This window comes from Motacilla alba, chromosome 5, assembly GCF_015832195.1.
Source record: "Motacilla alba alba isolate MOTALB_02 chromosome 5, Motacilla_alba_V1.0_pri, whole genome shotgun sequence".
In the NCBI taxonomy this organism is placed as follows: Eukaryota; Metazoa; Chordata; class Aves; order Passeriformes; family Motacillidae; genus Motacilla; species Motacilla alba.
The window spans coordinates 15,251,816-15,275,443 of NC_052020.1; the positions used below are offsets into that span (position 1 = coordinate 15,251,816).

Below are 23,628 nucleotides of genomic sequence, written 5' to 3' on the forward strand. Positions count from 1 at the left end.
TCTTGGTTACAGCTTTGACAACCTCTGATTAGGAAATGGCATAAGCAATTTATGTATGTTAATCACAGATGTCTTAGTACGAGACAATTAGGCTCATTGCTGCTTAGAAAACAAACAGCCCAGAAGAAGCTTACGAAACAGAGCTTGCCAAAGCAAAAAATACCTCCATAACTTCTCATTAGAAACACTCTGGGAGGTTTTAAAAAGAAAAAAATGAACCAGTTTGGGAGGGAGGAGGAAAATAATTTCCACTGGAAAAAATCCTGGCATGGTCTAGTTTAGAAAAATTCATGCTTGTATTTTTAATTCCTGAAAAATCTTGTTTCACAAGGAAAAAAAAAAAAGATTCCACAGTCACATTCCTAGGCAGTGGAATTCCACAGTAAGGTCTCCAGTGACTTTCCAGGTCCTTCAGACTTCTGGAGAGAAATGTTAAAGAGGAGATTTCTGGAGAGAAATGTTACAACCCTGTGTAAGCCAGGGTTGTCTGCGCAATATGAGCACAAACAAGCTGCAAGCACTGCATCCACCCTTCCCCTTAGTCGGTTATCCCCGTGGCCTCACGTGCTCTGATATGGCAGAACTGCTGTTTTCCAAGGATAACCTATATCTCCATACAACCTTGAAGGGGCCTGTTTTACCCAGTCCTCTCCCAGTATCATATTCAGCTCGTCTGTTTCAAGCACATCAATGCTCGTACTCAGACCCGACATGCAAACAAAGGGGACTGCATTTGGCTGGGGAAGGTTTAAGATCCCAGCTATAATTCCAGGCTGAGGTCCCAAGACACACACCCTGGATGCCAAATACATGCTGTGCTTTGCCAGTTAGTCTCCACTATTGTTTCTCCCCCTGGAACACCAGCCTGGGTCTGACAGTGACTCACATCGGCTTAATCCTAGCTCCAGAGGCTGGAATAATTTTATCCCTATCTGGAGCAACAATGCAGTGTCACAATCCAAACGTTTTAAGGCATGAAGCAAAGAGCATCACATTCATGGGAAACCACCTAGAGGGTCAGCTGAGGACGGTCTTCCCTGCAGCCCAAATTTTGCTTGAATACAAGAATGAGACATGCCTGTTCCCTTGGAAGATGTGGCAGAAATCAGTACGCAATGGAAGGAAACAAGATCTGACAACACAACATGAAAAATCCACTAACAAGGGAGAATTGCTTTTTTTTTATTGTTTTTAAATATCAGGTTGGTTTTTTTTCTTTTCAGAAGTCATTATGTCTGACTCCATTAACATTCAGGTAAACAAGTGAAAGAACAACAGATGAGCATGATCTTGCAGCACAGGCACAGCCGCTGGGAGCAGGGCTTGCCTTTCTTTGCAGCAGCTCAACGCTGTATTCTCTCCATGCCCTCCCTTGCCCGGCACCCCCTCCCTCTCTGTACCAGCACGGGCGATGGCTGGCAGCCGCTGCAGGACATTCCTGCTTCAAACACAGTGCAAAGTCCAGGACAGGGCAGAGGAAGGCAGGCAGCTGAGGGATCACAGCCCACCTCGCTCTCAGCCAGGCTTTCCCCTGCTGGTGCGGAGGGGCAGGTGGGAGCAGCAGCAGTGGCATTACCAGACCATCCACAGAAAGCAGACCAGCCCAGTCCCCATCCAGATGGCAGCACAGGGCATTTTGGGCCATTTCTGGTCACTTTAGGAGGAGCCCCTCAAGTGCGTGCAGGACTGCCACCATGCCCCCCCTCCACCCCGTGCCGAATTTCAGCACAGTCACTCTTTTTGCAAACCACATTAGCTCCCCTACAGCGGTGCCCCCCTTGCCTTGGGGAGGAAGGAAAGGTTCCTTCAGGCAAGGAACCTTTCTGCCTTCCCTCAGCACCAGTCCATTTGCATACTCAGCCTGCCTGCAGGCCCCCCTCCCAGAGGCTGTAAAATCCCATGCTGTCAAAGCCTGGTTCACAAAGCATCCTGGTGTTAAGGTTAACTGGTTGTAAAATTGCAGCAGTTCATCACACTATGCACACTATGAGAAATGTTTATTAAATTGATTTTGTTTCATTTCTTTAAAAAAAAAAGGCAGAAAGAAGTTAAACACACTGCTTTGTGGCATGCTCCACAGTATGAAAAAATCCCAAGCATTCAGTTAAGCTGTCAGCGGCTCTGTTTGACCTTTCGATGCAGTCTTTGAACTCAGACCTGGACAGTTGACATTCCTCATCCCCACCTCAGCTCACAGCCATTTTCTCAGCTGCCACTAGCTCCAGGAGGGATGCTTCCATGGAGAGGGAGGGGTTTGTATCTACAGCCTGCAATTCCATGCTTTTCTGCCCTGGGGCTGCGGAGAGGAGCAGTACAGGGTGCCATGTTGCACACACAAAGGCACAGGTACGCAGGAGAGGCACTGGGGCAGAGCAGGGGTCCTGCCCAGTCACCTCAGCCAGCTTTGGGACTGGCCACCTGGCAGAAGAGCCCCGTGGCTTTTGGATCCTGAGGGCTTGCAATGGGACGAGTCCCCTCAGCCCTTCACAGCTCCCTTTCTAGTTTGTGTTAACTCAGGTCCAGCTTCACAGGAGACCCAAGTGGGTAGTTTTTTTCAGAGAGGGTTTCTCAACGACTTCATTGTTCTTAAGCATGACGGTTCCTCTCTGTCCCTGTTCTCCCAGGACTGACTCCTCCAGCTGAGGACCATTCCATCAAGTGTGGGGACTCAGCTGGTAACTAAAGAAAGCATTGTCCTCTCTGCAAGCATCCTTCTGTCCCTGCTCACACGACCCTTCTCTAGCTGTTCCCCTCCTTGACCATCTTTCCTGCAGGAGCCACAGAAACAGGAGATGGCCCAGGAAGCTGCCTCTGGAACTCTCCACAAAGGCAAGCAACCTCTGAAATGATCCAGAGAGTGAATTGTACCCCCTGTGGGACACAGTCTGAGCAAACTTCCTGCTCATCCTCCTCTCACAGCTCTCAAATTCCCTCTCCAAGTACCACTTTCTCCCAATTGCTTCTGCCTGGGACAACTCAAACCCTTAAAGTACAATGTCTGAGGACACATCTGACCTGCATCGAGAGCCAGTCTGTCTTCAAACAGAGATCCAGCTATGTACACAGCATCAACTGAATACTGAACAATATCAAAAATACGGTATAAGGAAAAGAAAACAGAATTGAAATGCTTAATGGCATATTTATACACATTTACCAACAGTCAACAAAAAAGGTGGCAAGTTACACATCCATTCTGTATGCTGACAATCCTGATGCATATAGATGTAAACACACATGCTTGGATGTTGCATATACATATGGCCACATAACAGAGTAGATGACCTGAAGGAGCTACGCTGGGGAGCAGGGGAAGGGGTTACCTACTGCAAAACCTCATCTCATTCTCAATGTGCACAACATGGACATTCAGGGCAGTGTTGCTTTAAGGCTATTTCTAAGGCTGAATCTTTTCTTGTCCAACCCCTCAATATGAAGATCTGTTGAAGCACTTCCTCCTCTTTACCCAGCACAACTTGAGATATATATATATATCTATATATATTTACCTATATACTTTTTAAAGGCCCTATATACTAAAAGGCAGGAAGAGGAAAGGGGGGAGTAGAAGGGAAGAAAAACATCTGAATGGATCAATTTGCCCCAGTGCAGGAATTTTCAATCCTGTAATGGTAACAGCCATGACAGCCACGTGCAGTGGACAAGGTACTAGTTTGAAAATGACTGATGATCACAGGCCTCCCTCCCTATCAGATCTGAAGCTCTCTGTTGTGACAAAGGGGGAGAAAAACTTTAGGAAACAGAAATACTCCTGAAGTGGGGAAAGCGATCACTAATTTAAACTCCTCCCCTTACCTGCTTCAAGGTGGCAAAAGAGCTGAGATGCTATAATTTCCAGCTCAAGTGCCCGTACGGCTAAGGAAAAGGCTTTGCTTAAAAATATATATCTATAGAACTATACATATAGATCATCTTTTTAGTGACACTCTGATTTATTACATAGCTCCCGGGTCACTCTCCCCCCTCTATCTACATGGTGACAGAGTGGCATATAAAAGAAGCCACAGACATCAAAGTGATAACCAAAGTTACCAGATCACAAGAATGTGTTTCAACTGGTGCCATCTAACATGCTAAATTACCTTGATTTTATAAGCTGATCTGCTGTTAATATAACTGGAAGGTCTTAAAAATAACCTTTCTTTCATAATCAGATTATGACAATTTCTCAGCAATATTACAGTGTGTGACAATATGCTATAATTAAGAATAATTTCACTGAACAAGAGAGTGATGCAAAGATGAAATTTTAAGCATGTACACATATAGTTGGGAACACCCAAACATCATCCTGCAGTACATAAAAGCAGGATTTCTATAGCCAAGAACTTTTTTTATGTTTTCTTCTTTTTCCAGTATTATTTCTATGTGAGCATTAGCTTAACAGTGGAAACTTAGGTTTAGAACTAGATTCTCCTTGAAACATATGTCTATAATGAAACACTGAAGGACATTAAAAAAGTAATTTAATTTTCACTTTGTTATATTTGAAAAACTGGGACTAAAATTCTTCCCCAGCCACTGACCTTTTATTGCAATGAATCAATGCAACTGAGCCAATTTATAGAATTATAGCCCCAAGGAAAAAAAAATCACAAAACCAAAAAAACATTTTTACTCATTAGAGAGTAAAAAAGTTTCAGCATGACTTGTGTTAAGGACTGACCTACCAATGGAAAGAGGCTGGAGGGGAACAATGCCTGTGTTTCTCCTGGGATACATTGCACCCAAGCAATGGAGGCTGCATCCTTTCCCCTCCTTTCTCCCAGGCTTTGGACAGTCAGCCAAGGCATCCCTATGGACAGCTTGGAAACACCAGGGAGCTGGGGTAGTGGTTGGAAAAGATGAGTACAAATTAACAGAAATACTGAATTCTGCTTCAGCATCCAATTAAAAAAATTGGTAAAACCAAGGCAAAGTTTTCTGAGACCAGGCTGCACCCTTCTCCTCCGCACATCTTCCACCAATGTTACTTCTGAGTTACTGGGGGTGGGGAAGGAGGAGGAAGGACTTGATCTCCTGCTACAGCAGCTTTCCCATCACACAAAACTGATGTGTAACTAACTCAGCCACAAAGATACGGGAAAGTTTTATTTATTAAAAAAAAAAAAAAAGTACTTCAAAATAAAAATGATAAGTACTGTATGGTAATATTGGAAGCATTTATATACATAATTTTCTTTGTCTGTTGTTGAAATGTCTCCTGGTCACTCGGTGGCACTTGGGGTCCCCTCTAGCGCCGTCCGCCCTGATCCCCCCTTCCCCTGCCCGGCTCTCACGGCTCAGTAGACGGAGCTGTTCCTTATGCCACAGCACAACACCATGCTCAGGATCATCTCAAAGATCTGTTGAGAGACACAGGGGCACCCATGAGGCAACAACCAGTACTATGCAAGGGCTCCCCCCATCCCAAAGTCCCTTACTACACATTAACACTGTCATGCCAGAGGTAAGGGCATGGATGCAATGCCTTTGTTGCTGTTTTCATACGGAGTTGGCCAATTTGAGATAAGGCGCTGTCCTCCCATCTCTCACTGGCAGCAGTGGTGGTACCTGACAAGCTTTTTGGCTGCCAGCTACACAGCAAATGCCTTGAAATCCCTCCAGCACTACAGCTCAGCCTTTGCACAGATGCCAGGTTACACCCCCACAGCACCCAGCCCTCACGAGGGAGCAAACCCAATGGAGCAAAGCAAGCAAATCCCTTCCCACTGCAGACCCCAGCAACAAAACATGGCAGCCTGCAGAACAAGTGGTTTTGAAGGAGGTTTCATTGGTGCTCTGCCTTTTTGGCTGGGTTTGCAGGTGCTCCTGCTCTACTGAGCTTGCCAGGTGCCTCCCCTAACACCCTGACTCCCTGGAGGGACGATGAAGCCCTTGGTCTTGCCATGTTCCAGAGCTCTGTGGTGCTCAAGGCTTGTGCTGCATGAGGAGTTCCAGGGGCATCCAGAGGAGAGGGACAGATCCAGCTCAGCTGCAAGAGGACCAGGTGCCCCTGAGGTGGCTTTTCCCTGTCCCACCAGGCTGTCACACTTACCATGATCACAGCAACCACGACAGCAGCGATACCGATCAGGTAGAGCTTCCCGGAGAAGAGCTCATCAATTTTTTTGTGACAGTTGGTGTTCTGAGGCAGAGAAGCACTCCAGTCAGTCAGCCTGCTTTCCCAACAGCCACCCCCAGCACCAAAAAAGGCAGGTCAGCTTCCCCCTGGTCCCACTTATGGCCCCAGGTCCTGGCCCCAGGACTTCCAACCAGACTTCACCCCTCTGCACCTGTCAGTCCCCTCAAGCAGGATCAGCAAAGGAAGAACCAAATGGGACCCTTTAGCATCATTCTACACCATCTCCAGATAAATGAAATGTCTACCCTTTATCTATTTCCCAATAAATCCCCCAATTTCCTTGGCAGCAAAGGTTTCCTGAAGCAGCTGTGCTGTCTGAAGAGCAGCTGTGCCTACCTCAAAAAAGCTTTTCATGGAGTCCTTTCGGCAGAGGTCATCCCTCCACACAGGAGTGAAAGTCGACGTTATAATATCAGAACCACAGCAGTCCAGCTACATGGAGAGAGGAAAAAAGAAACAATGGAAAGCCAACATTAGCAGACAGCAAACATTTATGCAATGCTCTCCCCACCATTACACCTTCTTGAAGTCACCCAAGATTGAGGAGGCATCTTGGAGGGGGAAACAAGGGTGGGGAATAAGTCACCAAACTGACTTTTCCTTTCCATGCAATGCAGCTGCTTCCTACAATAGTCCCAAACAGATCTGGCATAGATCTGCTGGAGGAGAGTAAACCAAATTCTCTCCAGGGATTTTGTTTCTTGCTGAATGGACCAAGTATCAGGATTAATTCCTCAGAGCTACATTCTTCCATTGAATTTTACTTAAATCAGGAGGGCTGAAGTAAATGAAAGGTAACTTAATCAAAGTTTGGTCCAGACTTCCCAGCACCGTGTGACGGAGAGAATACTGAAGAGAGCACAACTCTGCTTCTTAAAACATAACAACAACAAGCTGGATAGGCTAAGGCCTGCACCTATCTGCACTTTATACTCTTCTTTTCCCACCCATTTTCCTGACCTCCATTATTAATTCTCCAGCACAACCACCACCACCTTACCGTTTCATGGAAGGTCTTCACTACAGCTTTGGCGTTGCTTGCATCTGATTCTCCCATGAGCGCTTGTTGAAGCGCTTGATCGTAGAACTGCTTCACGTCTTTGGCTATCTAGGAAAGACACAGGAAAAACTCCTTTTCAGCCAGAGGAGGAGGAGGAGGAGGATAAAACCTATCCAGCAGATGTGCCTGAAGAACAGGTTCCCTCTAATAGCACTTGGAGTAAGATGAGCAGTTTTTGAATGGATTTGGACTCCATTTGTTTGCACATGAAAACAGGCATGTCTTTCATAGGGCTCCAGCTGTCACAAATATGAAGAACTCCATCCACCAGCCAGCAGATTTCAGACAACACTATCCAGGGGCTCCACTAGGAAATGAAGACAGCCAAGGCCTGGAGGGTAAGCCAGAAGTTGAGATAGCCTTCAGCCCACATGGATGTGCTGCTGGGTTCAGGAAGGCAGAAACGGCTCATTTTGAACCACACATAGACAAAGCAGGCAGGCAGCACATTTCCCACTGAGGCTGCAGAGGCTGGACATGCTGGAAAAGTCAGGAGGAGGTGGGGTGCACAGGCAAGGCTGTCTGTAAATACAGGCACCTCAGCTTACTGAGTGGCTCGGAGGGGATGGCAGGAATTTGGGAGAGACTGCACACCAAAGCCTGGTGAGACAGCTCATTTGGGTCAGGAAGCTTAGGTGCATTTAGATGGATTTAAAACCCTGGCTGGGTCCCTACAGACACTGCTGTCCTGTAAGTGGTTATGTGAGACACCTTATCCAGACTCTAACCCTGCCACCTGGCTGGTGAACTGCAGCCACCCATGAGAGCCTACTCCACAGTGCAGAAATCTCCTAACTTTTAGGGAACTGGCCTTGTGACTTCTCCTCTAACACCTTTCAATAATTGAGAGAGAGAGGTGAAAGAAGGCCATGCAAGAGAAGCAAAAGAAAAACATAACAGCAAGAAAGGGAAAATGCTTTCTGGAACATCTGCTCTTGGCAGCACAGGCTGGATTAGCATACGAAAAAAGAAACTGCAGTAAGATGATGCATGATTTCAATCAATTATCCCAGAACTCTTTCATCACTACTCAAAAAAGCTTGCTTTGGAGGATGATATTCTCCAACCAAACCATTTCATTCTGGTACATAAAAATAAAAAAAAAAATTTAAAATCCTATTTATTGCCTCCCCATTCTGAATTTACAGAATCTCCAAGAAGGCAAGCTAAGGGAGAGACTGCCTTCAGCTTTGAAAAAAAGTGTCCCTTCTGGAAGCATCTCTGGCTGGCTGGGGTGATTCAGTGCTTCCCTCTCAGCCTGCACTGCTCCCATCCAAGGCAGGGAGAAGCAAGCCTGCCTTGGGAGCAAGGATTTCAAAACAGCCCATTCATCATCAAGGCTGCAAAACTGGCTGATGCCAACAGACTGCCACCCTTCATTTTAAACTGCAAAATTAATTTCGTGGGCTGAGGTCATCACTTCTGTATTGGGAAATCCTACATTTCTCAGCTTCATGCTCTAGTGGCCAAGCTCCTTCTCCCCAGGATGGGACACAACAGCCGTGGAGTCCCTCCTTACTCAGCCTTCACTTTTTTTTGCTGTCGGTTGCAGTTGCACATCTTGGACTCTTCAGGATTCACAAACTAACATCTGCAGGAGTCACAGCCCCTCTGCAGAGGTTAATTAGTTCACTAAAGTTGCTAGGAAACAGCACTGTGCCTGCATAATAATGTTTAGCCACAGAAGAGTTTATTCCAGTGAAGTGTGCTCTCCCCTGAATGACTGCAAGGGTGTTCCCATTCACGAGGAGCCTGTGAGCCATTGCTCACATGCATGAGAAAGCCAAGCAGGCCAGCACCTACTTACACAGCTGGCTAAAGTCTCTTAGGAAAGTAAACACATTTCCTACCCTGCCAGAGAGTCTAACCTTGGCTTTGAGCACAAACAGTCCCCTCCTCTCCTCCAAACCCCTGAGGCCCCAGTGATCAGCACCCAGGTTGCTGCTTGCTGCAGCACAGCCACAGTTCCCACACACAGGCACTTCTGCATTTTGAGACCAAACCTGTGTGTGTGAGCACATGTGACCATAGTGAAGGGAAGGTGAGCAGAAGCAGAAGGGGAAAAACTGCAGTTTCCAGTTCTACCCTTCAGTTCACCTCCTCCAGCCAGGAAACCTTATCTGAGCAGTCCCTAGGAGGGTGCCTAGCACGGACAGACACAGGATTTGGACCCCTCGTGTGTGCACAGCACAGGGATCACAGCAATCCCAGTGCTGGCAGACAAATGGCCTGAAGCAGGTTATATGACACTGGGGAAGAGCAGGAAGCACCAAGCAATCCCGTTAATGCAGGCTCTCCCTGACCGGCATTCCCGCCCTTTGGCACCACCCGCCTGGGTTCCTCCTCGTTCCCTGGCACCGAAGACGTGCAGATGGCTTTCCTTCACAACTTCATGCACCAATCCACCCCCCGTGACTGACAGCGTGGCAGCACAGAGGGGACCCAAGCGAGACAGGCTATTTTTATTCCAGACATGGCACTACATACCCTAAGGGCAGCTGCTACCATCAAGTGCTCGCATTTAAAGTTCATCAGCCCGGCCAAGAGGAGTGAGGTGGCCAGCCCAGGTCACACTGCTAATCCAAGCCCCTGTTACCCAGTCTGGGAGCAGTGTGCGAGCAGAACAGCTCATGCTGGGATCTGCTGCAGTTCTGCCCCAGCCTCCCAGTCCCACAAACACAGGTTTCAGAGTCTTACTTGGTCTTTGTTGACAAAACCCCAAATTCCAGCCGCAACTTCGCAGGCAAACAGGATCACCAGGCAAGTGAAGAACTGCAAAGACAAATCAAGAGAGGGATCCTTAACATATCTGCAGCAATTAGGTGGGGAGAGGTGTAGAGCACCACTTCCACTGACAAATCAGAGCAAGGTGTCATCTGACTTCAAACCATTTTCTCTCTCATACATGTTCTGAGCCCAAACACATTCTCCTTAACTCATCACATGCCACCCCATGTCCAGATTGTTGAGCAGGGATTAACAAAACCTTTCCCACAAAGGGACTGGCAGGGATGAAGATGCCCTGTGTAGCACAAGATACATAGTCCCGCTTCATGCACCTGCAGGACCATCCAGAGAAGATTGCTGCTCTGCCACAAATGCTCTGAGGACTGGAATTGCCACAGCAGGGTTAAAAGCACATTTCAGCTGCTGAGGAGCTGGGGATGTCAGGGTGTGATTTATGGCCAGCTCTCTGGCATCCACAGCCCTGCAAGGCTACTGCAGTTTTTTGCATAAATACTAACACTGACGTTTTCCCACAGTCCCACCCTGTTTGTGCAATTCCAGCATTCCTCCCTGCCATCCTCCCTTTTTGTTCAGATCCCGGGAACACATTGTGATGGTTGGTCTGTTGGACTGGGAACGGGAAGCTGTAAACTCATACATCAGGGTCACATGAGGAGGCACAGAGAGGCATGCTCCATATGCAGCCAACATCACCTCTGTGACAACATCACTCAGTGACTTCTTCCTAGGAAAAGCCCCCAAGTGGGAGAAGTCAAGAAGCAAAAGACGTGAATGCAGTCAAGGACAGACAAAATTACAGTATAGCGTGGGAAAACAGCCCCTGGCTCCTGAGCAGACTCTGTTCAAAACACATTCAGCACATTTTCTCCAACAACAGACGAAACAGGAGCTATGACCTGGCTCTCACATGCAAAAGCAAAGGGTTATCAGCAAAATGGAAACAAGACTATTAACCTGACAGCAGGAAAGGACTTCCAACATCCTTGTCCGGTTCCTGAACAATCAACTCCTACGTGAACATCTAGCTATTCCTAATTTTGTAGGAACATCTTCAAAAGACTAGGTCCCACATCCCCCCCAAGGACTCACACCGCCCTGAACTGTGGGTGCAATGCCACTGTAAGTCTGGTTAAGCACTAGGGCTCACTCCTGCAGAGGTTCCCCTTCAGTGAAGGATGGCTCATTTATCCCAGATGTGGAGGGACAACTTCCAGCAGATTCAGTTCTTCTGTAAGCCAGCTCCAGAACACCAGGAGATGCAGCTTGATGCTATGGGAACATAGTGGTGGTCCTGGCCAGGCAGCTGGCAATGTCCCAGCCCCTTTCCAGGGAGCAGAGCCTGCTCCATGCCAAATGGCTCCTTCCTGTCTTCCTTAGGTCTTGCTGCTCACCTTCCATGCTACCTTTGGCACAGGATTTTAATAGCATGGAGCTTCCTGGTACTTCTCCCTTTTGCAGTAAGCCCAAAGTCACTCCCTCAGCTAGGTGGAAGAAAGGGGAGCAGGGCTGCTTCCCTAAAACACCCCAAGGACACTGCCTGGAAATGTCCTTGGAACACAGTGGGAGCCTTGGCCAGCAGAAAGCATCCTCATGAGGCATCTCCAGACTTTTCTTGGCAAGCCAAGGTGTGAGCAAACACGGGCAGGGCACAGCAGCTAGAGCTGCTAATTTCAGCCAGAGCAGCCGGTTTCCCTGTCGGACCTCGGGTACCTTCTAATCCTCTAGCTTCAGAGGGGAGTGAGAGGTAGTTCAGGGTCTGAAATCACTTGCATTAACAAAACAAAATAAAAAAACCAAAGCTGCCAAACTGTGCTCCAACAACCCCTGTCAGATTTGTGTGCAGGCTCCTTGTATTCCCAGCAGCCGGGACAATGCCTGCAAACTCCTACTGGAGCTCCCATCCACTACGTTCAGAAGCGCTTTATCAACACTGGGGAAAAGCATCCCCTTATTATTGGGAATCAGCAGCAACCAGAGGTGAAGTCATCTGCAAGAGTGAGGCAAAGCAGCTCCATTTCTTTCTGTTCCAGCTGAACCCACACCCATTAATTGCTACACCACTACCAAGAACCCTCCAGCCCAATAAAGCCAAGTGCTGGAAAGTCATTTGAATTAAAAAAAAAAAAAAAGTTTTACCCTTCCAGTTTTTTTTTTTATGCATCAAGTTTAAACTGAACCACATGTGAGAACTTGCTTTAAATAAATGGGTCTCCTTTGCTCCCAAGGTAAAGGCTTTTGGTGTTGCTACAGTTTATCCAATTAAGCTCATCCTGTGCCAGGAATCCTGAGCTGCTGCCTCACATCAAGGACGCCTGTAGCACTTCAGTAATGGATTTTCCAGGATATACCTAGATGTTCTCACTAAGAAATTATGGAAAGTCTTTGCTGTTTGCTTGTCCAAACAGATAAAAATAGTAGATGATTCCTTAAAAGAACTAGAATTGCTACAGGCAGCCTTGTAACAGAGTGAGAGGGGATGCTGTAAGGTAAGAAAGAGGGTTTAGTGGGTGCTTGGTAAGACAGCCTGACCATGAAGGGATAACTGCAAGGTGGGGGCTCACATGTAGCAGAGAAAGATTCTCTAAGAATCCTGCTGATCTCACCCCTTCTGCCCTGCAGCCAGGCACAGGCAGGACACTGCAGCTCAGCCAGAGCTCCACAGGCTGGGCAGTGACGCCCTCAGCCACGCAGCACTGCCTTGCTCCTTGCAAAGGTCACCTAGCTCCCACCTTTGTGCTCACACATCCTCCCAGCCCCGCTCGTTGGGAAGGAAAGGGAAGCACAGCCACGCGCCATCCAGCAGGGAAATCAGGGTGCCAAGTGACTTCCAAAGCTTTGTGTCTCCTACCGTTCCCAGAAGACACTGAGACTCCTGAATAGCACCGTAGCATCCCAGGAATCCCACGAACATCATGACAGCCCCGACTGCGATCAGGATGTAGATTCCTGCAAGGCAAAGTGAGAGGCAGACACGTTACTGCACAGCTCTGTCCAGCAGCACCCTCACGCCCGGCTGGACATTCTGGCTCCTGGGGTGGATAATTATGGGTGTGCAGAATTAAGGCTCAGGAGGTGTGATGGCAGCAGACATAGCAGAACACAATGTACATGCGTTGGGTCTCAAAGTGTTTGAAGCTGCCAACACTGGAGCTTTAATAACTCCATCAACTCCAAAATGAGAGGAAACGCTGAGAGTAGCACTAGGCAGAGGCTGTAGGAGCCATGACAAGAGCTCTACAGATCCTCACAGCTGTAGCATGGAGTTACCCTGGCACAGTGTTTTAAATATTTAAGCAGAGATGGAAATTATTAGTTAACATATCTTGTAAAATAAACAGTAAGGCACATGGTTTATTTATATAAAACATCATACAAATATTTATCTGGCTAACATTTTAAAGGCAGATGAACCACAAAACCAAGGGGAAAGTACTGCTTAAGCATCTCACTTAAAATCTGGTGATTTTTTTTTTGTTATAGATTCTTCCACAGAGAATACAACATTTTTTACTTTAACTTATTGAATTTGCGCAGGCAACTTGCACCATAACTAGTTCAAAGCTTGGAGTGAGACATTGGGAGTGGTTCAGAAAACAGAGGAATAAAAGTTTATTCATTCAGGAAACAAGAGCTTATCTCAAGGCTCAAGTCTGCTTCCATGAGTAATCACCATGGTCTCACCAACCACGAGACTGGTGAAGCCATAGTGATTATTCAGCCAAACACTACCAGCTCAGTTAAATTTGACACAGCTTTTTGCTGGTGTATCCCTTATGTTTAGTGCATTTTTGGTTAACTAATACTCTCAAGTATTGTGGTTCTACTAATCTCTAAGTGAATCTTATTTCCCATTGAAAAGCAATTTGATGCATGCAAAAATTTACAAATCAGGTAAGACTGCAGTCACTATTTCTAATGGACAGTGAAGAAAAAAAAGAATCATGATGAGGATGAAAGAACATGGGACATCCCAGAGGTAACAGCAACACAGTGAATCTTACTAGTGGTTGGGAAACACAAACCTTCAATGAAATGTTTTCTTCTGCTCTAAGTGAAAATGTTTTAAATGTTTAATAGTTATTAATCAGACTGTCAGCTCTCCTTTAGGAACAGCCCTAACATATAAACAGAGCTCAAGATTAAAACTACTTGTACATGCTTGTGATGTTTAAGGTTTTTCTTATCTCCGTAGCTTTTAAACAATCTTCTGATAATTAAAGAGCAAAGTCTAAAGGCCACGCACTGAGAGCGGCGTGAAGTCAAAACCCTTCTCTAAAACACCAGATACGCAATAACGGTCTCCACTTGTTTAACATTCCCTTACACATCCTTCAAACTTGGGAAAGGCTGGACTTTGGCTCCCGCCTCTTCCCTCTTTGAAACAAAACCCACCAGCACGCCAACAGCACGAGCGCCGCAGCAAGGGCTGGCTTGGCCAGTGGCGGCGACGGAAACGCCGCCCCAGCGGCCCCGGCACTGGGACTCTCCGGTGTTTCTCAGCAGCACCGCGCTCTCTCTATTTTTAGGCACCGCAGGAGGGAGGAAGCCAGCTGCAGGGGAAGTGCCACAATGGAGCATGCTGACCCCGCAGGAAGCCCCTCTTCACAAAACCTGACGGGAGCTGTGGCCGGAGACACCGACATCCTTGCGGCAACACCGTCAGCAGCGGGGCCGGAGGCGCGAGCTGCGCCTCCTGAGGCGCTCTGAAGGGGTTCCGGCAGCGCCCAGGAGCCATGGGAAGCCAACAGGCAAAAAAGCTCCCCGAGCGGGGATGAGACATCTCCTTAGGTGAAGGTGTGCAAAGAAAGGAAAAACAAGCAAAAGAAACCTCCTGGAGAGTTCCTTGGAAAGGACAGGCCAGCAGATGAAGTTCTCTAGGCCTGCCTGAAGGGGAAGGAAGTGGTTTTGTCCCAATGGCTGGAGATAGCATGAGGTGGAGCAGCTGGAGCAGCTGGGCAGGGAGACAGCATGGCAAACAGGGCTGTGTGCAGGACAGAGGGGCCCCAAAGGGCTTGGAGGTGGTGGGAAGGCATTAATAAACCCTGCACAAAGAAGGCGGGCTGCTGGACACCTGCCAAGCCCCAGAGAGACTGATGGAGGCTGTCAGACACTGCATAACTGCTGTCTCACGAAGAACAACATACCAGCAGTGGTGTCCCAAAAACGGTCTGCTCACTGTCACCAGAAGCTGCTAATGTCCAAGAACCAGCACTCACCACTCCAGCTTGTACCAGCGAAGCTGCTGGCTTGGGTTTTCAATCCAAACTATGGCAGATTTTTCTGTTTTAAGCACTGGGCAGTTCAACTGATGAGTCTTCATCACAAGTCAGAAAATTAACTTCCCTCATCCCTGAGTGCAGCAGTTTCTGACTTCTTCTCCCATTAGGACAATAGAGAGAAGACAAAGCTGTGCTAGGGGCAAGTCATTTCCACATCTGACTAGGCACTATTCATGCTAACCACTCCAGTATATGGGTAACAAGCAGATGCAGCACATTTGAAGACCAAGCAGCACGATGCTGGGACCCCAGCAACCAGGTCACCACAGACAGAAAGTTTAGTTCCAATTTTTTTTCAAAGTAAACACTAAAGGCACCCTCTGGGCTTAACAAATATTGCCAGGAGATAACAGTCACAGGGCAGCCTAGACTGAAGGGACCTCAAATGATCACCTGGTCTAGCCTTCTGTGAGACTGGGAACCTTAGGAGAGACTATGCAGAACTCTGCCCAATTAGATCCTGAAAAGCTCCAGTGATAGGGACTGTATGGTGTCCCTGGGAAGATTTTTCCAGTAAATGATTGCTCTCACTGTAAAAGATGTTTTTCTTATACTGAGATCATCAGGAAAACACAGGACCCACTTGGTGGCTAGGAAGGTTTCACTCTGAAAACTAGGAAATGAAAGCCCAGTGAGACCTTCAACTGATGGAGGAGACTAAGAGGAAACACAGACATTTGCTGTTTTAACGAAGTTTTCTAGTGACCTCTGTACTTGCTTCTTGCTGGGATTTCTGGCAGCTTCAGAAAAACAAAACCAATCCTGACCTGCTGAACTCCCACCCCAGGCTGGCTGTGCAGACCTTGGACTGTCAAGTGACATCCTGGCTTCTCACTTCTCTCCCTGCTCTCACTTCACCAGCTCCTCATCAGAGCCAGCACTGCTATCAAGTGAGGAAACAGCAAGAAGGAAAGGAGGGGAGGGAAGAAGATGTGCACCACGTGCAGCTTCCTGACCGGAGCCCAGCGGATGCGACCGGGGCGGTGGGAGCAGCGGCAACGCGCAGCCAGGCAGGGGAGAGGGCAGCAGGGACTGGCCTGAGCTCGGCAAACCACAAAAAAAACCCTGGAAAGTTTTTGGAATAAAGGCCAGCTTCATTCCCAGGCACAAACAAGTGGCTGTTATGGAGTCGCCTTTTGTTACCGAGGGCCAGAACACGACAGCCTCTCCCGGGAGGCAGCAGAGCAGGACTCTGCGCTGGAGTTTATTTAAAAACAAGCACAAAGTATTTACTGCAAAAATAGCATGTGCAACGAGGAATGCCAGCGGTGTTTCACCACAGAGATGCCATGCTGAAGGCTGGGAAAGCAAAGGAAGGCAATCCAAGTGCCCAACCACATGCTTTGAATGGTGTTTGTTTTCCCACACCCATCCTTCCCCTCAAGGAATGGGGCTGGTGGGGAGGGGGGTCTCCACTTTCAGACTGGGTGCCAGGCAGCTGGGGGACTATTTCACAGCAATCACGGTGCAGACTGGAACGACCAAGCCCTTTTCCCAGAAAGCAGCCTGACACATCTTAGCTTTCATTCCTGGCACACAGGGACGATGACGCCTGCTGTGGTTTTGGGCTCCGCGTCTGTGAGCAAGGCACCTGTCATCCCATCCTGGAATGGCACATTATCCTCCTCAAAGTCAGAGGAGACTCCTCATAAGCCTCCCCCTCCTCTGTGTAAGCATCAGAGACTGGTCAACCCCTAAATCCTCTCCTGGGTGAGGAACTCTTGACTAACATGGTTATTTGCTCCTTCAGGGCTCCACCCAAACTGGCACAATTTGGCACGAGCAAGGCTCCATCTGCCTTTCACATGCCACTTCCCAGCTCATTTTTACTGCAGCTTTCTCTGGGGTTTTACAACAAGCAGCGCTGTCTGCTGTAAACAAAAAGTAAAATGAGAGAGGTATAAACTGCACTCTGCAGTGCCTACAGCCCTGCTGCCCTCTCCCTCAGCTGCAGTACAAAAGAACAGCTGGAGCTGCAGCCGCAGGTACAGCAATCATGTACAGGTGTTCATGGTACCAAGGCACCTCCACATCCTTGAGCAGCACTACACTGTGACTCCTAACCCTATGGCACAGTTCTCTGATAAGGCAGCAGCAATAAAGTTTGCTACAACTGACACACATAACCAGCCCCACACCAAATCAAGCTGTGAGCCTCAGGACCTGTATCTGAAGAGTTGGAGAAGTCAGAGGAGTGGTGTCAATACTGCCTGGACTCCTCAATCTCCTTTTGAGATTGAGCCTTCAAGCAGAAAGCTTTAGGAGAGAGACCAACACTCTCAGCTTCGCCTCCTCATCTGAATTCAAAGCAGGAGCACAGGAACCATGACATGATCTCCTCCCTCAAAAGCATCATGATGGGGACACGATGATCAGAAAAAGCAGCAGCAGTGGAGCAAACACCATCCCTCTTTCCCCAACAGAACCAGGGCAGGCACTGCTTTAGGCTGCAGGGATCTTGGAAAGCCTTAGGAAAGCCACCAGACATCAGAGACAGGAAACTGGTAGTAATTGAGCACTTCTCTTGGTTTGATGCTAGGTGGGAAAGAGGAAAAAAAAAGGAGCCAAGAGGCCAACTTAGCTCCCAGCTCAAGCAGATGATGCCTCCATGGAGGGTCCTCTACCTGCAGGCCAGGAAGGAAGCATGATGCTCAGCTCTGGGAGCAGGGAAGGGAGCAAAAAAGGCAGTATTCAGTGTCAGTACTTGCTTTGGCATTAAAGCAGCATAGCTGGTGCCTGCAGGGTTGCAAAACCCATGTCCTGTCCCTGCTGAGAAATAAAGAAAACAGGAAGAAATAAACAGACTTTAAAAAAAGGACACGATGAAAAAACAAATAAAGAAGGAACAAGCACCAGCGTGTCCCTCTAAAACAAGCAGGGAGCAGGCCAGGCCTGGCTAACTCTCCTCCCATGCCCCACCATGGCCATCAAAGATGCTGTGCAGCTCCAGGCATGGGCATTCCTGGACAGCACCCTACTTCTCCCCTCATTTCAATCCTTTCCCAGCATCCTTAACTCATTTGGCTAAATGGAAGCCAGCCACTGCCTTCAGGTCACCATGGCAGTATTTCAAAAAGACAAAAAAGAAATCAAATGAGAAATCCCCCCCCTGCCCCAGCATGAAACCATGCTTCCTGGGAAGGCCAGGCAGCTCTCTAAGCTGTGCCTGCCCTTCCCATGGGATGGGCTTTAAAAAGGGGCTGAGAATAGACAAAAGAGAGATGTTTATTCTCCCAACCGGCTGCTTCAGGGTGACTCTGCACATCCAAGAGTTTTACAAGCCTCTGAGGAAAGGAGGGAGGCTTCAGTGCCACCCTGCTGTTGCTCCTGGCCTGGAGACGCTGAACTTCACTGGGCTTATTACCACTGCTGCTGCAGGGAAGGGTGGAACCATTAGACAATGGCAGGGAGACTCCCTCCCACCCCACACCGCCCATTGTGGAAGAATACCCTTCCCAGTAGCCAAAGAAATGAACATGAGGTTCCTCCTGGCTGCTTGGGAGCAAGATTCAGGCAGAGAGTGGAAAGTCCCTCCAGGGACTTTCCCTGCAGGATTGGGGCAGGAAAAAAAATGGTTGTGTGAGCCAGCCAGTAAAGTAGGGTCTCCCAGACATTTCTGTCCAGTTGCCTGGTGGAATTGGCCCAGCAGAGCTGGCAGTGCTTTCTTCAAAGTGCAGTGAGAGAGAGGGAGGCTGGAAAAAGAGAGGGTTTGCTGAAGATGACAAGTAGGAAGCCCCTCCATTCCTCCCCACCCCCTTTCCCAAGGAAAACATTGCTGCTCTGTAGCTGCTAATCACTTCCAGATGGAGCAACAGGGTCACAAAGCATGGAGAGCGCTTGCAGGGAGGGGAAAACCTGGACATGCTTCCCTCATCTGCAAGAACAAGGCAAGAAGAAGCCACAAGCACTCCTCTGTCAGAAACACAAAGGGGTGGTGGGGAAAGCCCCAAAGAACGTCCTCATGTGCACACACTTGTACCCAAATCCACTCCACACAGATGCCACAGTCAGATTTCTTCTCCTTTGCCTACCCAGGAAACACTGGAAGGAGATTAAAGTTTTATAAATTCAGCACACCTGCAAAAGCTGTGAGGAAGTCCATGGCACATCTCCAGGACTGGGATGGACAATGGTGGCACAGCACAGGTGAGCCAAGCTGGAATATACTGGCCCATCCTCTGGTGCTCCAGCCTACAGCACTTCTGGGCATTTCTATGTGCCCTGGGATCTCACCCACAAAAAAAAGCACAAATCCCACTGGAGGGTTCCTAGTAGGTTTTGCATGCTTCAAACACAGTGCAGGTTTTCTAAGGAAAACTGTCCAAGCTACAGGTTTAAACAGCTTTGAAGAGCAAGGAGCCACCTCTGGCACAGGTCCAGGGCAGCAAAGGCAATGGGAAGGGACAAAGGAAAAGAACAACTACATTAGTTGTAGTCGGAGAGATCTGAACCCAAATTAACCTGATGGAACCCATGTATTTTTAAAGACATAACCAGTTTTAGTCTGCAGAGTAAATGAAGCACAGGGGTTGGTCATGACCAAGGTAGAATGAATTACAATTAAATGGAAATGCAATGAAATAACATGTTGCTTTCTTAATAGAAACTGAATTCTGTGATAAGAATACAAAAAAAAATCCCCTGTACTGTCAGATACATGGTTTAAGCCAGAAAGGAAAGCACAACAAAAGTGTTTTGCCTTAAAACTACTATTTTAAAAATAATTCCAGTATTATTGAAGGAGTTGATCTGAAAGTGATTAGAAAAAAATCCAGAACAAATAAAACTCAGCTTTTGGTTTTTTCCCCTTTAAGGGACTAAATAATTAAATTGTTGTCCTTAACTGTAAGTAAGTTTATTTCCAAGACAGAAAAATGCATGTACTTCTATTTTTAAAAGTCCACATACATTATTTTTCAAATAATCCATTTTGCTCGGTGTGGTTCAAGGCCAAATGCAAACCTTGGTTTCCACTGCCAAGCATGCAAACCTGACCACAGCTCGTGTCTGGTGGAAAATCTCCAACACAGGGGGCCTTGACAAATGGGTGGGAGAGGAAACCAGTCCTGGACCAGCTCTGTGTATGCACAGGGATCCCTGCAGTGCCTCATGCCAAGACTGAAGATGGTTTTCGACTGGTGTTTGTTACAGAACCTACAGACCAGGAGCCTCAGGCTCTTCTCTAGTCTTTCACAACAAGTCCAGCAAAAGATGTGCTGTTGAGTCTAACCCCACAATGTATGGAAGTTGGCACCATCTCTAGAAGATGCCTAACATTTCCAGAGGGGTGGGGACAAGGATGGAACAGAACAGAAACCAAGACCTTCTCATTGCTCATGGTGGATCCACAGCCATTGTAGCACTGCTGGCCTCTAGAACCTTTGCAACACACAACAAGTTCTGCTGAGCCCCTGCTGCAATGAAAACCTCCCAGAAATCACTGCTTCTCATCCAAGGCAGCCCAGCAAAATCTCATAATAGGTCTTCCAAAATCCTGAAGACACCCATGAAAGCCTGCGAGCAGCTGCAGTTCAACTCAGATATGTAACTCATTTGTAAGGAAGACTTCAAAGCCTCCCTGTGCTTTCTGGCCCATTTATTCTAGGCCAGTCTGCATGAAAAGCAGTTTGAACTTGTTTCCAGGGCAGAAATCATTATCCTGGGATGTATTTGTTCTGAGGAGGATGGTGAAGACAGTCTGATTCACCTCCTAAGGAAGTCTATGTTCCCATTAGCCGATGGGAACACAGACTTCCACACCTCAGCAGCACTCACAGGCACATTCACCACCCTAGCCCCAAGCCATCACTGCCCTCAGCTGTCCCCCCACCTGCCTCCCTCCGGCTTTGCTGCCTGACTGGATTGGAGGTGGATAAACATTACCTAGGGAACTCCTGCACAAAAAAACCCTTTCGTCTTTCTGCTGGGACAGTGACACCCACCAGGATGACAGGGAGAGGCAGCAGTGGCAGCAGCCTCGGTGGCCAAGTTTACCCCACCACTGTATGCCTGTCCAAAACCTCACACTCCTCCTCTGTGCCACCATGCTCCAGGGAGAAGACACTGCCCAGCAGAGGATTTACCAATAAAACACACAAAACCTAGACACTGGCAAAGCAAACTCCTCCCTCACCCCAAAAACTACGTGGAAAACGGCACCCCAGCTCAGGAGGCATCTGCACTCTCCATCCTGGCTGGCCCCGCTCCCAGGGCCGAGCTAATTAGAGCCACAGGTCGTGCTGCCCTGTCACTTGCTGTGAGCAGCTGGAGGCACATTTCCTATTTTGGATCTGGCAGGAGAGAGCGAAGCTGAGACCATCCGGCTGCTGTGCTCCGTTCCTTGCCGGGCAGCTCTGGGGAGAGCACAGGAAGGGCAGCGGCAGGGACAGCACCCAGCGATGCTCCAGCACACAGGCAGCCCAGCAAGGGGCAAGTGTGAAATCCTGGGGTGTGGATTTAAGGCAAACAAGAGCTGAGGATTTTGTTCCTGCCCTCCTCAAAGCATTTCATCCACAGTAGCCATCTCCAGGCACCACATAACCAAATCTTTGAAGGGTGGGGAACCTGGCTTTTTCATCCCACTGTCATTCCACCAAGAAAGGGCAAAAGTAGTAAGTCCAGGGTCACTTGCTTTTTCAAGATCCCCGGGTGCTCTTAAAAGCAGTGACACCACAGCACTAATTTATTGTGGAGAGATCAGAACTGTTCCAACTGGTATCTGCAGAGAGAGACCAGCTCAGCCTTCTACGGGCTCTCATAACACCCTGAATCACAGTTTTGTTATTTGTTTGGGTTTTTTTCAATGGTACTTTATGGTAAATATCTGAGAAGTGGAAAGCCAGTTGTTAGCAACTTATCAATGCCTCTAGCTATCTTGAAGGATGTTTTTGGCCTCGTGACCAACATCTTCCCAGCCTCCAGACAGACAAAGCATTCCAGACACAGTGTTATCCAAGAGCAAGAAGGATTTTGATTACTGAACTTCAAATAAAGCAAATAAATGCCTATCAGACCATAAGCCAAGTTCAGATGAAGAACAACTATTTTCCTCTATAGTTAGGAAAGCATGGAACGAAGGTGCTCCAGCTATCCCCATCCCTGGTACTGCTTGGACTTTACAGTGCTGAAGCAGTTAACACATTTGCTGGAGCACTGGCTCCAGAGCCAAAATGGAAGTGTCAAAAGCCAAGACTGCAACAAGTGGTTAGGGGATCAGATGGTTTGCATGCCTTGCTGAGGAAAAGCCCATGAACAAGGGCCCATTTAACAACCTCCCAGGCCAGCCCACAGGACAACTTGTGCAGGCAGTGCCAAGCTGCTGGGGAGGGGGGGTGGCGCTTGTGGGAAACCCCAGCCCGCAGGAGCACCTTCCCTGGAGCTGGAAAGGCCAGCAGGGAACAGCTGCCCGTGCCCTGGGGGCTGCAGGGGTGGCTGCTGTGATGTTCTGGTCTGGGAGCTGAGGGCAAGGACTGCTCCTATCCTGCTCCTTCTGCAGCCTGAAGTACCATGCCTGGTACTCTGCAACTTTGCTGTTTCCTGCAGCTTGCTGCTCTCAAATCCATTATTGTTCCTCTCCCATAATACACAGACACCCTGGGGAAACAGCCTTTAACAAACAGCTCCAGCTTTGGGGTAGGGGAAAGGACACACAAAGAAACCAGGAGACACCAAATCCCTGCTTTCCTACTTCCCTTCTCGCTCAGTACACACCCTATGATGGAAGCGTTCCTCCTTTGACAGTGTTTATTGCTTCCCCCTGTCCTGCAGCAAAGCCTGGCTGGCCTTTAAAAGCCTCCTGACAAATCCCGGGACCAGCGCCCTGTGCCAGACACCAAAAAGTGGTATTTGCAAAGGAAAAAAAAAAAAACAACAGAGCTCTGGAGGCCAAGCCCAAAGAGGTTCCCGTTCCCGAAAGCTGGAACATTGTGTGCATGTGTATACTGCATGCCAGAGAAGAAAAAGGAGGGAGTATCAGTTGTAAGAGAGGAAAAATGGGGGGGGGGGGGGGGGGGGGGGAGCAGGGGTGGGGGGGAAGCAAAAAGAAATCCCAGTCTTCAGACTCCAGAGGTCTGGCTGGGAAAGGCAGCAACAGAAAGAAATGCTCTGCTGTTATTACTGCATGGAAATTACAGCTGCCAGAAGGAATCCAGGCCAATCTGTTGCTGAATATAACTTTAAAAAGACAGCCAGCCTCAAATCATGGGCTGCTCACGGGTGTTGGAAAGTCACTGGGGTGGTGGGACCCACAGTCCTTCCCCAATGCCTTCTAAACAGCAAAAGCTGAGGACACAGACAAAATAAGGGTGGATGAGTAAAAGATGCTCAACGGGCAAGAGGAAAGGACTCTGCAGCAAGCTCCAGGTCCCCCAGATTTGGGGGAAAGTGTTATCTGGGAA

General features: G+C 48.2%; 1 protein-coding gene across 1 annotated transcript in view; it reads right to left on the reverse strand.

Annotated features, from left to right (window-relative positions):
- Nucleotides 1–1,175: 1,175 nt before the first annotated feature.
- CD81 (CD81 molecule) overlaps nucleotides 1,176–23,628 on the reverse strand; it is a 33,824-nt gene continuing 11,371 nt past the window's right edge. The window contains exons 3-8 of the mRNA XM_038138126.1: nucleotides 12,802–12,899; nucleotides 9,903–9,977; nucleotides 7,146–7,253; nucleotides 6,482–6,577; nucleotides 6,059–6,148; nucleotides 1,176–5,366 (exon numbers count right to left, since the gene is read on the reverse strand). Of these exons, the coding sequence (XP_037994054.1) occupies nucleotides 5,304–5,366; nucleotides 6,059–6,148; nucleotides 6,482–6,577; nucleotides 7,146–7,253; nucleotides 9,903–9,977; nucleotides 12,802–12,899 (530 nt within the window). The 3' untranslated portion in view covers nucleotides 1,176–5,303. The remainder of the gene's footprint in view (nucleotides 5,367–6,058; nucleotides 6,149–6,481; nucleotides 6,578–7,145; nucleotides 7,254–9,902; nucleotides 9,978–12,801; nucleotides 12,900–23,628) is intronic.